Raw genomic sequence first — 14,885 nt, forward strand, 5'->3', positions numbered from 1 at the left:
ATCACCTTCATAAATGTATTTCAAATAGTCCTGTGGTGTGCCCTGAAGTAAGTAGCTCTGCGAGTTCCCTAATACTTTGGGATCTACATAAAATGAAGCTGTGAAAGTTTAGAGTGCTTCTGGACTGTGATCTGTTTAGTTCTTCTCCTCCGTCAGGCGTGAACTGCGGTGCTGCTCTCGCGCGTCATTGGTTTAATATGATTTCATGTAACGCTAAATGAGATCAAACGACTATTCGACAATGAAAATTTTTCTCGTCATTTTTTTTATTAGTCGATAATGTTGACTAATCGTTTCAGCCCTAATGCAAATGATAATATTGTTTTAAACTCACCTGCTTTATTTGCTTGAATTAATCCGGGTGTCTGTCTTTCAGTTGCTTTATTAAGTTTGATGCGTTTCCTCCTTTCGTCAGAAAATTGTGAAAGCACGGTTTACAAATAGGTTTTTGCTGAACTATGATGTTTCCCTTTTCATCAGCCTCAAATACAAAGAATTTCCAAACCTGGCTTTTTCCACTTTTCTTTTCGACAAGATTCAGTTGAGACTCTGCAGCAGCTTTGCTTGTCGCCATCTTTTGCTTGTTGTGAGCGTTCAAAAGTTCCCGACTCTGCATGGGTACCGGGTAGACCCGATACTCGGTACTCCGGTACCTTCAGAAATTCTGGAAAATAAATTTTGTTTCAGTACCGACTTGGTACCGGAGTACCGGTATTTTTGACAACACTAATCACAACATACAGTGTGTTCTTAGTTAATTGTATACCTTTGTTTCCCAACCTTTTTTCTGTCACGGCACACTTTTTACGAATAAAAAATACCACGGCATACCACGATCAAGTCACATTGGTTTGCTGTGTAATGAGGCCACAGGTGGCAAGAGTGGTAATTGGATAATGAAATAACAACAAATTTGCTTCTTTTCTCATTTATAAATTTGTTCTTGCAAATTCATTTTATATTGGTGAGGCTTGCTTTTGTGTCTCAAATTTGTCTAATTTTATTAACTTATTAGTTCAGTGACCTGTTCTGGAAATGTCACTAGGCGACAAATGTGCATATTATGTGCTATGAGCGAGTCATTGAATAATTTTTAGTCATTCATTTCCCAAGAGACTTTATAGTATTTAAGCATTAGTTTTCCTTCAGTATGAGCAGGATTTTCCATCCAAAAAGACAACAATAATAGTGAGTTTCAATAACATCCTTCTCCTTCATTAAAACTTTTATGACTACAAATGTACTGACTTTAGTAGAATGTTTAAGAATTATAAACAAAGCAGATCTACGGTATCATTTTCCTACAGATTTAAACTGCTGAGCATGACTTTTTCAGAAAAGAGGGCAATGATAGCCTAATAACAATAATTTTGAGTTTCAATAGGCCTAATGTTCTTTCGTCATTGTAAAGCACATTTTTACATGAGTTGAGTTGAGGTGTCAATGCTCCGTTCAACACCAGCGTCATTTGCCGCATTGCCCACCACATGACAAGAGTTGCAAAAAGCATCACGGAGGGGCACATTTACGATCTTGCCACGCAAGAAAGCGGGAGATGTGCACAATAAACATTGAAAACATGTATTTGGAAGAGAGCAAAAAAGACTGGCTGTTGCTTTGATAGCAGAAAGTAATAAAAGGTTTGTCTTTGTTTAGGTCTATGCGTTGTCTTGGTGAATTTAAATTAGTTCAATAACTGGGGTTCTGATACTCGGAAACGATAAGGTCATATTTAATTAAAAGAAATTATGAGACATTCAATATCTCAATATCTCGTCATGTGAAAGCCCCTTCTTAACATTTATAAACATCAGTCACTTTTACACATTAATCATAGCTCTTCTGCCCTTTACTCTCTTTAAAGGGATTAATGGAAAGGAGGCGGCGAGAACCGGCTTGATAATATAAATAATATTTTAATATAAAACTAAAACAAAAGATGAACACACAAAGGTGTCGGCCCCGCCCTCTGCCCTGCCACATTCCTCCCTAGTTCTCTCAGGATGGGGAGTCCTCGGGGAGTCCCCCCCCCACCCTCTTTCCCTGGGAAGGTGCGTGCCATCTGCACCGTCCGCCGGCAGGTCATCCCCGTCTACCTGGATGAAGGGAAACAAAAAAAAAGTGTGGCACCTACACGAAGTAACGGCGATCATGACAAATTAACAAAAAAATTTCAAAAGAGAGGGAAAGGCCAAGTGAGAGATAGAGGGGAGAGAGAGAAAAAAATTATTTGGACGACAGCCATGCCTCCCTGGACGGATCGGAGGCAGACCTCCGGCCCCTGGCAGACAGAACGTGTTTCTCCCCCACCCCTGGCACTAGTAACCGCTCTAGGCGGTTGGTCAAGGCTGCTCCATTGGGGTGGATGGTAGTGGCGAGGACTCTACTACGGCGCATCCCTCCTCCTTCCCGGATTTCGTCACCAGTGTAAGGAGATTAATTGAAGGAGGAGGCGAGAATCGGCTTGATAATATAAATAATATTTTAATTAAAAAAATTAAACAAAAAGACAAACACACAAAGGTGTTGGGCAGCTGTCCATAAATCTCTCTCTCTGTCGCACTGCAGCTTCCAGTCGGCCTTTATTCCCTCTCTGAGGCTTGATTAGCCTGATTAGGGGCCGGGTGTGCGGAATCACGTCCCGGCCCCGCCCCCCGCCCTGCCACACTCTCCTTGATGAATAAGGAAGACGAAAGATGCCGAAGTGAACTAACAACATGCCCCTCTCTTTCAGACATCAGTACATGTAAAAAAGCATGTCATGTCAGCTTGTTCACAAATGAGAAGCTTCACGAGAAATATGTGCCTCTTCTTAAATATGAAATATGAGAAATCTGCCTCGATAGGACTGCGGTTGCCAAGCACTAGATTGACTACTGCTGTAATCAATCAAGCAGGAGTCTGACCTCCGATTATTTATTTATTTTATTTATGCATTTATTTATTTTGTGGAATTTAATAATTTTCCATGGCACACCTTACAATCTTGCACTAGTGTGCCGCAGCACAGTGGCTGGGAAACACTGTGGTATACTGTACGTGTCATTTGATTTAATCTCGTCTCTTACATCATCAGTACGCATTAGAATATCATTCTTTCAATATGAATTTCACCATGCATTATGCTGCATTTCCTAAAAATGTACCAGCCAAATGGCGAGTTGATTACTCAAACTGATCAAACCTCGATTTAACATGTCTGCAGAGGCAGAATATTAAAAAAAAAAAAAAAACAGAGGCAGAGCTATAAGTCTTTAATATATTTCTCTAGTGCACAGGACACATTTTAAGTGTGCACATGCACTCTCTGAGCGAGAGCAGGGAAATTGAAAAGGAAATCCTTGTATGGGTAGATAGAGAGATTTGCACTTGCACAACTGAAACTTGGATGCGCTCTCGCATGTGCTCTCAACAATTAACTGTACAATAATGCCATAGAGCTATTAGCTGTTATAGAATCTATTAAGCTATTAATTTTCATTTATCTTCATAACAATTTTTTTTATTATATTTATTAACTTAAAATTGTACTCGTTTGCATGATACAAGTTCAATTATTGTACAATCCTGTGTATAGGTACAGTGATTGTGCAGTGATGCCCGGCTGTACTGTATAAATGAGATTACTTTCTGTCTGCTGCTGTGACAGTTTAATAGGAACCTAGATTGAGGCAGAGCATCCCATGTGTGCATCTTTGCTCTCTCTTCCTCCGCCATTCCAAAGGTGCCAACACAATCAGTGAGAGGATTTATGAATGAAGGTATGCCAAAAAAAAAACAACACACACATCCAAGTTTTTATGCAAGAGGCTACAACTCACAAGCCTTCTGGGAGAGCAGACAGCAGTCAAAAGCACAGCAGCAATTGCTCAGTCGTTTATTTTGTGGCTTTCGCTCCATAATATTCACTGCCATTTCCAGGCTACTTTATCACACACTGTTGTCAACTTTTTTTTTTACTTTGTGTTGTGTCGTCTATTCTACATTAACTGGTTTTATTCAAGTTTCCTGCTTTTCTTCAAACACAAAATCACAGGACTTAATGACTAAGACCTGTCACTCTCACATCTGTGGTCAGGAAGTTGTTTGAGAGACTGGTTTTGGCCTACCTGAAAGACATTACTGGACCCTTGCTTGACCCGCTTCAGTTTGCTTACTGAGCAAACAGGTCTGTGGAAGATGCTGTCAATATGGGACTGCATTATACCCCCCAACACCTCGAAAGACCTGGGACTTATGCAAGGATCCTATTTGTGGACTTCAGTTTAGCCTTCAATACAATCATGCCAGATCTTCTCTCAACAAAACTTACCCAGCTCTCCATGCCAACCACAATCTGTCAATGGATCATCAGCTTTCTGACAGCAGCTAGTGAGACTGGAGAAACTTACATCCAGGACCCTCACTATTAGCACTGGTGCTGTTTAGGAATGCGTTCTCTCTCCACTGCTGTTCTCTCTGTACACAAATGACTACACTGCAAAAGACCCCACTGTATTGCAGATGACACCACGGTCATCGGCCTCATCCGCGATGGTGACAAGTCTGCATACAGATGAGAGGTTGATCAGCTGACTGTTTGGTGCAGTCACAACAAGTTTTTACCCTCAGACCATTTTCCACATGAACAATTAAACTGCCTTCAGGACTCCCCCGTAGTGGAATAATGTAAATACATATCTCATGTACATATGTAAATTCACATATTTAATTAAATAACTGTACATACCCCTACCTTGCACATACATTACCACTAGCATATGTACATACTCCATTCTGTTTTATGTCCAAGCTGGCAAAACTGTTGAGCAGGGGTGGGCAACTATTTTGGTAAAGGGGCCACGTCGGGCTTTAAGTAGTGCATAGGGAGCCACGTTTTATTCTTTTTGAGATACAATGTTCTACATTGATTTGGTTTTTGTATCTTTTAAGCCCAGAAATAGGTTTGTCCTCAGTTTTCTGAGTGTATATGTGACTAATGGGACTATTCTGCAATTGCCTAAAGTATTATATTGCTCTACAAAGGTAGATACTTTTCTATCAGGCATTAGAAAATGAATAAAGGCGGAGCTTATTATAAATGATTTATTTTACTATCTCTACTTTCCTGTTATTTTATTATTCAATTTAACATTCTCTACATCAGGGGTCTGTTTTAATAAAAAATATTTTAATGTTTGTTGCAAAGCGGTACTTATTTTATTCTCAAAACATTACCCGTTTACACGCTAAAATGGTCATGATGCAGGTCTAGTCAATGGTTTGACTTTCCAGTCAGCACACAACTGAATCAAACAGGCTGCATGACTATGATAAATGATTACTGCAAGAGTTAGATTAACATTCAGGTGTGATTGGACTTCAACATTTCTAAATTGCACACATAAAAATGCTTATACATATTCGTCTCTGGCTTGCTTTTGCTCGCCTGTCAATGATTACCCCTCCACATGTCAATGATGCCGAGATCTACTTTCATATTTAATTTAATCACTGAGAAGGTTTACCTGCAAACTTAGTAGCACCAAACATCACAAGCAGCCTCAAGAATGGACACAGAGTGACCATATAACAGTTTTCCTTGAGCAGAATAAAGGGTGTAGATTTGGCTTAAACATTGGGAATACAATAAGTGTAACACAAGTATAAATCTAAAATTGGGGGTGTTGTGTCTCTTATCTGGCAACCATAAGCATGTTAAACGCTTGTGGATGCATGTTAAATCCCAATGCAAGTTAACTGAAATATCCAATAAAAAAAAAAAAAACACTTTTAGGATAAATGAGCCGCAGGCCACATTAAACCGAGGGCAGGATCCGGCCTATGGGCCATAAGTTGCCCAGGTCTGAACTACAACATAACCATTTGTGACAGATTGAAGCAGCAGTTTTTGTCAGTCAGTGCAGGGCCACCAGGATCAAGTGGACAATGAAAGAAAATAATATTTGATTAGTGTTTATGGTAAAGTCCTGAATGAAGTCATCACACCCAATTCTTCCCTAAATCCCCTTTAACTGTGTGGCTGGTCACACAATGTGTTCATTTGCCCAAAACAGCAAGACGGAACATTGGAATATTCAACATGTAGGTCTCAAGACGCATTTTTAAAAGTTGATCTGCTTTCAATTTGACACACCGTCTTAAAAACAGAACACACGGCACTAGAAAATGCAGCAAGATGCAATGCAATGACCAAATATGGATGCAATAGACCAATGCTTAAAAAAAATTATACGAACGCATCTCGAGACCCTTGCATTCACTATTCCATTGTGCTCTGTCTTGCTGTTTTGGGCAAAAGAGCGCTGTAAAGGTATCAGTAATGGCAAAGGAGGAAACTGGGAATGGCTTGACAATCCACATGAGACATTTATTGCATATACACTTTTCAGTGTCACACAATATTACTTTTCAGTCGAAGATTGAACACAGATGGGTCCAGGTTGCTTTTCAGCAGTTCTCGACAACCACATCGGCATGTGTCTCTCTCTCTCGCTGTCTTCTGCTTTCTCCTCTCCTCAAATACTCTCACCATCCCTCACTGGAATGTGAGACTGGTGTGGCACACAGATGGAACTCATTCACCACTTATCTTCCTGGCTTCAGACGCCGCTCAGTCCTGCCCTGCTCACTACAAAAACGTTATGTGAATGGCCTCACAATAAGGGAGATTTTGGGGCGATGTGAACAAGGCCAAAGTAAACTTTTATATAGCATAATTTCAATAAAATCCAAGTTTTTCTTATTTCTCTACAAACATTTTGCTTCAATTATAGTCATATTACTGCTCGTACTTACTTAATTTGATGTTATCCACTGGATTTCTGTGAGATTTTGCTCTGCTTAAATGCAGCTTCCCTCACACAGCTGTGCCAGGCGTCTGGGCTTGTACATGAGGTAAAGTCGTCTCACTGTCGGGGGTGGTGGGAGGCAGAGAGAGAGGGAAAAGAGCCAAGATTAGCTCACGCTAATCAGCCGAGGAGAGGGATAAATGCAGTCTGATGCAGCAGCTGTGTGTGGCTTTCTCTCTTCCGAACTGCCGCATCTGGCTGCATTTATCCCTCTCCTTGGCCGATTAGCCCGATTTGGGGCCGGGCGTGCGTATTCACGGCCCAGCCCCGCCCCGCCCTCCTCCTCGTCACACATGGTTACTGCAATAAAATCATGTTAAATCTTGAGGTTACTGTTCTACTTGAAATACCATTGTTGAGCAACGATCACTGTTGTAAAAGCATAACTTTCATTATAAATCAAATTACGCAAAACTTAGGACGGCAACATATCAGAGAAAACTCAGACGAAGCATTTGACGGATAGTAATCCGTCCCATCAACCTCGTTTGGAGTGTACTGTGGAAACAGCCTTTTCGGTTTGAATTCAAGCAGACAATTATAGGAATCCAGACAGCTGACTTTAAACATATGAAGCGGACAATAACCAGTTTAAGCAGAAAATCGATTGCTTTGAATAACATAGGCAGTCAAAACGCGAGTTTTGTAGTAAAGTTACTATGATTTTATAGTAAGGCATACTATTTGCTTTCACAGTATAGAAAATGTCCTTAAAGTACAACTAATCTGCATAATCTTTTGTTTGGATAGACTCAGAAATGTAGACTATCAACATAATGACAGCAAAAAACATGTCAACTTTTTTACTCATGAACACCTTTAGAGACATACAAAAGTTACAAATCTTTCATAGAATGTTACGAGGTGACAGGTCTCATAGGCCTGTTAAATGTATGGAATTCAAACTGTTTTCTGAATTCATAATAAATGAAATTTTTTAATAATTGTATTTTTATAATAATTTAGACACATCAAAATTAGATACACATCACATATTTTTATCACGGTTAACACATTTATTTAATTAGACATTAGAACAGTTTCATTCTGTTCTGTATGATTTCTAAAGAATGGTTGGAACAAATATGACGGCACACACACACAAATCAATAAATGTGTAACATTGACAGTGTTTCACTTGTATTTTGTTCTTGCAGAGCTTTGATGATAATTAAGTTTAACAAATCCATCAACTTCAACTTAACAACTTCAAAATTGCTGCCTTATATTTAATACTTGACGTAAAATAATGTGTTGAAATTATTTGTAAAGCCACTTTAACTTAAAACTTTACGGCAGCAATTCAAGATATTAAAGGAGCAATGTGTAACATTGACATCAAGCATTTAAAATGGGTACTGCAGTCCAAATTAAAAATATTAGAGAGAGTTTACGTCCCCGCCCCCTCCTCCCCAGATTCGAAGCTCACGCGGGTTGCCAGGATGAGGACACGCAACAGGAATGAGCAAACTGATAGTGGTAAGCAACGAGCCATACACTGTAAGTTGATTAGCTATTGTGTACGTTTGCAATGTTTTTATTACATTATAAACCAGTTCATGTGGGTTTTTTATAACACATGTCAATGTTAGCTAGATGTATTACTGGTTTCCAAGGCTGCAGCATGATTTGTTTGCCCACTAACTTGTTTCAAATCTGGAAACCCGGGGTGTCGAAATACTATTGGTGAGTGAGCAGTGGGCGGGATCACACAGGCAAAAACACAAACACAAATTTCAAAGTAGAATTTACTGCTATAGCATTGTTTTCGGAGAAACCAGTATTTCAACTTAGCATGTTTCCTAAATCTCTGATAACATATTATGATCATTCTATGCTTTAGTACAGTAAATATATTACATACTGTACCTTTAAGTTAAATGAAGATGGATTTTTTAATTTTTTTATTGCTGCAACTGCCAAATTACCTTTTTACAGTGCACTCTGGCAATACTCACCAGGCATACTGTACATGACATTGAGAAAATAAGAATTTAGCTTTTCAAAGCCAGCCATCAACATGGCACACTGAACTGAAAAAAAAGAGAGAAACCAGTGTTTTCATTTATTCCAGCTATGGCATGAAGCTTTGTGTTAGATATCTCACATTTAATGAAACCAGAGAATACAATGAAGTCAGATTAGAGGAGTAAGCAGCACATTTATCAATATAGGAGTGTGTGTGTGTGTGTGTGTGTGTGTGTGTGTGTGTGTGTGTGTGTGTGTGTGTGTGTGTGTGTGTGTGTGTGTGTGTGTGTGTGTGTGTGTGTGTGTGTGTGTGTGTGTGTGTGTGTGTGTGTGTGTGTGTGTGTGTGTGTGTGTGTCGGGATAGAGAAAAGCTTTGAACAGGTCCTATAAAAGGTGTGTTTGGTGACCAGGCAACCAATAGTGGTCCACAGCTAAACTGAGTAATTGAATTAGCTTTGACTCTGGCAGAATTGTGTTTAGCAGCAGCAATGAAGAGATTTAAAACCCAATTATGAAACGAGCAGAAAAAAGAGGGGATCATTACTGGATTACCAAATTTTTCGACTGTGAGCAAAGCTGAGAGACACACAGTCGCCCAAGCCAGTTCAAATGTCAACTAAATATTATTTCATATTGTCAACACTGGAGAAGGTGGCACTTGCTGACTCAGGGGAAATCTGTAAATGTGTTGAGCAGTACAGAAGAGTGACTGCATTAATATTTAATATGTTAATAACATTGTGGACACTGAATTTAGCTTATTAGATGCTGGATATAAATGTAATTATATGAGGTCACACTGTGCAATGGAGTTCTTGATAAATTGTAATTGCATTGAAAGTACTGACTAATACTATTGTTATTTTGGGGTCATTTATACCTGTTTAAGAATAAAAATAAACTGCAAATCTTTAGATTGTATTTGGTCAAAATGCATGACGATTCTCCACAACAATTAATAAATAAATAAATAAAAAATGTTTTATGTTAAATAAAAATCCAGAACCATATCTAGGAACCAGACGAGACTTGGTTATATGCTCTTTTGACTTGCACCAGTAAGCAATCACCTTGCAGCCATCTGGAATCCACTAGCAATCAACACACTAACAACCTCTCAGAACACCTTAGCAACCACATAGCAATGTCCTGGCCACTACAACACCCTAGTTTTGCATGAGTAAGCACTCCCAATTTCTTCAGAGAATGTAAAAATCTAATTTAATATTACTATATGAATTAATTACAGTAATATATTATGTTCTGCTACAGCATATGGTGCTTATCAACTCTTTGGGGACTCCTAAAGCAGATAACAGGGAATTGAACTGTATAAAAAGTTGTTCATAATTGCTTAACAAATGGCCCATAATATCAGGTGTGAATGTTGTCTTGTATATTGTGTGTTGAACATAACGTTTGGGCTGAAGGCTGGGCTAAGAGCTAGCTTGTGGCTAAATGCTCAACACTGATGCAGCTCATTTACTCAAGTTCAGTAACATGATGCTGGACAGCAGTGTCTTTTTATTGACTTTGTTGTTGTTAGTAGTATTAACTGTTAAATTAATAAAATATAATTTGCCCGTGATGATCCCCCCCCAACCCCCGCCCCCGGTTGTTGAACGAACTGTTGTCTGAGTGCACTTGGAATGTGGCACAGTGGTTCGACTGAGGGCATCATACTAAAGCTTTAAACTACTACATCAGCTAGCAAGACCTAAGCACTGCTTTGGAAAACAAATCTCACATGCTAAATCTAACACAAAAATACAATCATTAAAAATGAAGAGTGTAATTTCTGCATCATTAGTGTCACCAAACAGAATTGCATTTTCCATTAGTTACCAAACTTTAATAGCTCAAAAAAGCATATAAAGGCAGCATAAAAGTAATCCATAAAACTCCAGTGGTTTAATATGTCTTCAGACATATGATAAATGTGGGTGAGAAACAGATCAATATTGATGTCCTTTTTTAATATAAAGTAGATTGAGAATGTGGAATGAAGAATGTTGTCACTGTAAACAAAAGAAGATTGTGGAAGTAAAAGTGGAGATTTATAGTAAAAAAAGACTTCAATATTGATCTGTTTCTCACTCAAACCTATCATATCACTTCTGAAGACATGTATTGTCTTCGTAACATATTGTTGTGCGTGAAAATCCCAGGAGATCATCAGTTACAGAAATACTCAAACCAGTCCATCTGGCACCAACAATCATCCATGCGATTATTTAATCAGCCAATCGTGTGGCAGCTGTGCAGTGTATAAAATCATGCAGATAATGTGGAAAAAATGTGATCTCAGTGATTTGGAATGTGGCATGATTGTTGGTGGTTTGAGTATTTCTGTAACTGCTGATCTCCTGGGAATTTTCACAAACAATAGCCTCTAGAATTTACTCCGAATGGTGCCAAAAACAAAAAACATCCAGTGAGTGTCAGTTCTGCGGACAGAAATTCCTTGATGATGAGAGAGGTCAACAGAGAATGGCCAGACTGGTTTGAACTGACAAAGTCTACGGTAACTCAGATATCTGCTCTGTACAATAGTGGTGAGAACAATGCTTTTCTGAGATGTGGGTTGGTGCTGTTTTGGTGGCCAAAGGGGGACCTCCACAATATTAGGCAGGTGGTTATAATGTTGTGGCTGATCGGTGTATGCTCCCATGCAATTCAGTGTGCCTCTGTCCTTTTTTACTATGAACTGTACATTCTTTGATCGTGCACCTGCCCTTATTTGTGTTGGATGTGTGCACAAAACCTCCATTTTCAGAATAAAGATATGGCTTTATTCCTTAAGAATAAGGATTTTTTTATTTTTATGGATGACTAATTAAATACACATTCCCAAAAGTCTTCCCAGTAGGAAACTTGTTATAAGCATGACATTTCTGGTCAAATATCTGGCATTTGAGGTTACAATTTTGTTAACACTTAATGCACATTAAATCAGTTTAGGCCTGTTGCTTCTTTGTCTCATAGACAAAAGTCAAAGATGTTAAATAAAGCATGCATTGTACTGTATTTTCATTTTAAGTTAGCAGAAGGACAGGCAGATAAACTCTTAGTGAACCTGACACTTGATTTGCTTGGACAGATACAATTGTGATTTTTGATGTTGGATTTGATAAGGATGCTGCAAATGTCCTCATTCAGACAAATATATATAAATATGTATCTGATTTTTAGTCTGATAATTGTTTGGTTAGCTGCGTCATAGTAACCATAGCGACTGTTTCTATTTTTCACTACCTTTAGCAAATTTCTTTGCAACTAAGCAATGTTCTTTCACATCGTAAAGCCTAGAAAAATACGTTTAGAATCTGTGACACTGCTTTAAAGCCTCAGTCATTAAAAATACTGTTTATTCCCTGTGGTTTCAAATGTAAAACATTTTAGGTAAGACACCCAAGTATGATTTATTAACCTCCCAATCACATCCAATCAATCTTATTCATTATATTGTGAAGGGCCAAAGTGCTCCTACAATGGCAATATTATTTGAAGATGCTTTAGACATACAGGATGACCTCAGAGTGGCACTTAATAGCTACATCTTCACAGATCACTTCTGCTGACGTACTGTAAATCATTCTGAACTTGAGTGCCAGAGGGTGACTCCATCACTATGAACTTGAAAGAGACATTATCAAGTACATAATGTTTACTCACCCCCTCTCTCTGTCTATGTAGATCTGTACTCCAGACCTGGTGTTGTTTCTGGCCTGCACAAACCAGCGTCTCAAGGAGCGGCTGGAGAAGCGTGCGGAGCAGCAGGGTCGCCCAGATGACAACCCTAAAGCCATTGATCGACGCTTGACTAATTTCAAACAGAATGCCATCCCCCTGGTTAAATTCTTCCAAGAGAAAGGCTTGATCGTCACAGTAAGGAATATGTTTGGATAAGTAGCTCATAAGCAATCATGTACAAAGTAATTAGTTACTGTAATCTAATTATATTTCTAGTCTATTAGTATAACACATTACATTTTAAATTCATGCAATAAGATTACACTCACTAATTTTCAATTAAGTTAATTTATTAAATTACTTGGGTTAGACATATATTTTTCTGAAATAATATTATATGTGTAAAATATATTTGAAACATTAAATCTGTATATATGTAGGTGGTGTGCACCCCCTAATAAGTAATATTAAGAGAGAATGTAATGAACTGGCCATGAAGACTGTGTTAGGATCCATGTGTAAGAAGTTTAGGGGTAACAACCACGGATGTTACAGAGAAACTTGTGGTGACGAGTGTATCACTTGCATGCAACATTAAACAAGGAGGGAATATAGACATTGTTTTGAATATGTTGAATGGGAAAACAGTGTTTTAGAAAGTGGGCCCTATTTTAAGAGTGCTAGAGTTAAACGCAGCGCTATGCCATAAGTCATAAGTGCAAAGTCAATGGGCATGGCCTGGAAGTTATGGTATTTTCATGCAAGCATGTTCTACATCTAGGTGCAAGTGGGTTTGGTGAAATCGCCCACACATCGCACAACTGGGCAGGATCAAGTGCAATTTAATTCTGAGGTTTTCTCTGGTTTTGTCGCCATCTGTGTCCTATTATATTGTCCATTCCCTCAAGCACCAGCGATAATAACATAAGAAGTTGGTAGTGTAAATGGAATGTATGTAATGAATTTGGATGTAGGCTCCATTAAATTACAGAGAATTTAAATATTATTAATAATTTTCATCTACTGACACTCAAATCATGGCTAGTATTAACAGTTATTGTATTAGAATTAGTGCTCGCATGAAAAATGGATAAGACGTTGCACACTTTGCACACTCACATATAAAGAGCCCAGTAACTTAAAAGTAAAGTGATTAGTAATGTGAATACTTTTCCTATGAAGTAATCAGTGAAGTAATCTGATAACAGGTCTTTTGAATGATAATTCGACCATTTGTATTGGATTACTTTTTGAGTAACATACCCAGTACTGTTACTTGTGCCATAAGGACATGCATAAAAGGACGAACAAAACATTAGCAATAAAAAAAGACCTATCCACAAAACGTAGACACTTTATAAATGTGTTCATTAAAAGTGCATTATTTCGGGCTATGCTGTAGGTAATGACCTCAGTGCCAAGAGTCAGAGGCATGATACATTATGTGCATCATGTACATTCATCTTGCAGATCAAACAGGTTTTAGTTTGGCACCTTTGTGTTCTAGGTGGCATGGGATAATTCACCTTTACACAGTTCAAGGACCATGCTATGAAATCCCAGAAGCATTTAAACTGAGTGTTAGACAGTGCACTGACCAGGTGCACTTCCACCACACAGTCCCACTGCTGTCAGTATCATTAAGACATGCTCGTTATCACTCTGACTAATTAATACAGACAGATAGAGCCAGCATGTCAAGATATTCCAATGGAGCCACCCATTAAACTTGCTGGAGCTCTTTTCAGTTAATAAAAGTGTTGGGTTCGAGTCCGCCTTAGTCGAGTCTGAGTTGAGTCCGAGTCCAAAAGGGGCAGAGTTGGATTCAAGACGAGTCCATAACAGGCTGAGTCCTAATGAATCCGTTCATGAATCTGAATTCAATTTGTAACCATAAACTCAACATCAATATTTTAAGCTTATTTTAAACTTTACAACTAAGAAAAACTGTTTGTCAATATAAATTTAACAAAAACACCTCTGTGGCCTTTCATATATATTTTATGATTAGTATCCTGCTGAACAAACTTCAAAGTGGTTTCAGAATGAAATCATATGCTTTAGGTATATGAAGACAAAACTGTCCCTCAACACACTTCTTATTGCATTTTGTTGACATTTCAATTATTTGTTGATTTTTCAAACATAGACTAAAGAAAGTGAAAGCTATTATAAGAGTTATTATTATTTCGGATTACATTTTTTTTTCAATTTCTCCTTTCAATTTAGTTTACTTTTATCTAAAATGATCCCTGTCTAAAGAAATATGACATACTGAGATTTAATTTTTGTCTCTATCTGCCAACTGGTTTGGGAAAATAATGAGTCATCACAGTAGTAATTAGCACTCACTGAGAAGTTACATCTCACGAC

General features: G+C 38.3%; 1 protein-coding gene across 1 annotated transcript in view; it reads left to right on the plus strand.

The window, feature by feature from the left end:
* LOC127644597 (adenylate kinase isoenzyme 5-like) overlaps positions 1–14,885 on the plus strand; it is a 116,172-nt gene that overhangs the window by 16,255 nt on the left and 85,032 nt on the right. Inside the window, exon 6 of the mRNA XM_052127849.1 lies at positions 12,516–12,707. Coding sequence (XP_051983809.1) covers positions 12,516–12,707 — 192 coding nt within the window. The remainder of the gene's footprint in view (positions 1–12,515; positions 12,708–14,885) is intronic.

The sequence above is a fragment of the Xyrauchen texanus genome, chromosome 6 (assembly GCF_025860055.1).
Source record: "Xyrauchen texanus isolate HMW12.3.18 chromosome 6, RBS_HiC_50CHRs, whole genome shotgun sequence".
NCBI lineage: Eukaryota > Metazoa > Chordata > Actinopteri > Cypriniformes > Catostomidae > Xyrauchen > Xyrauchen texanus.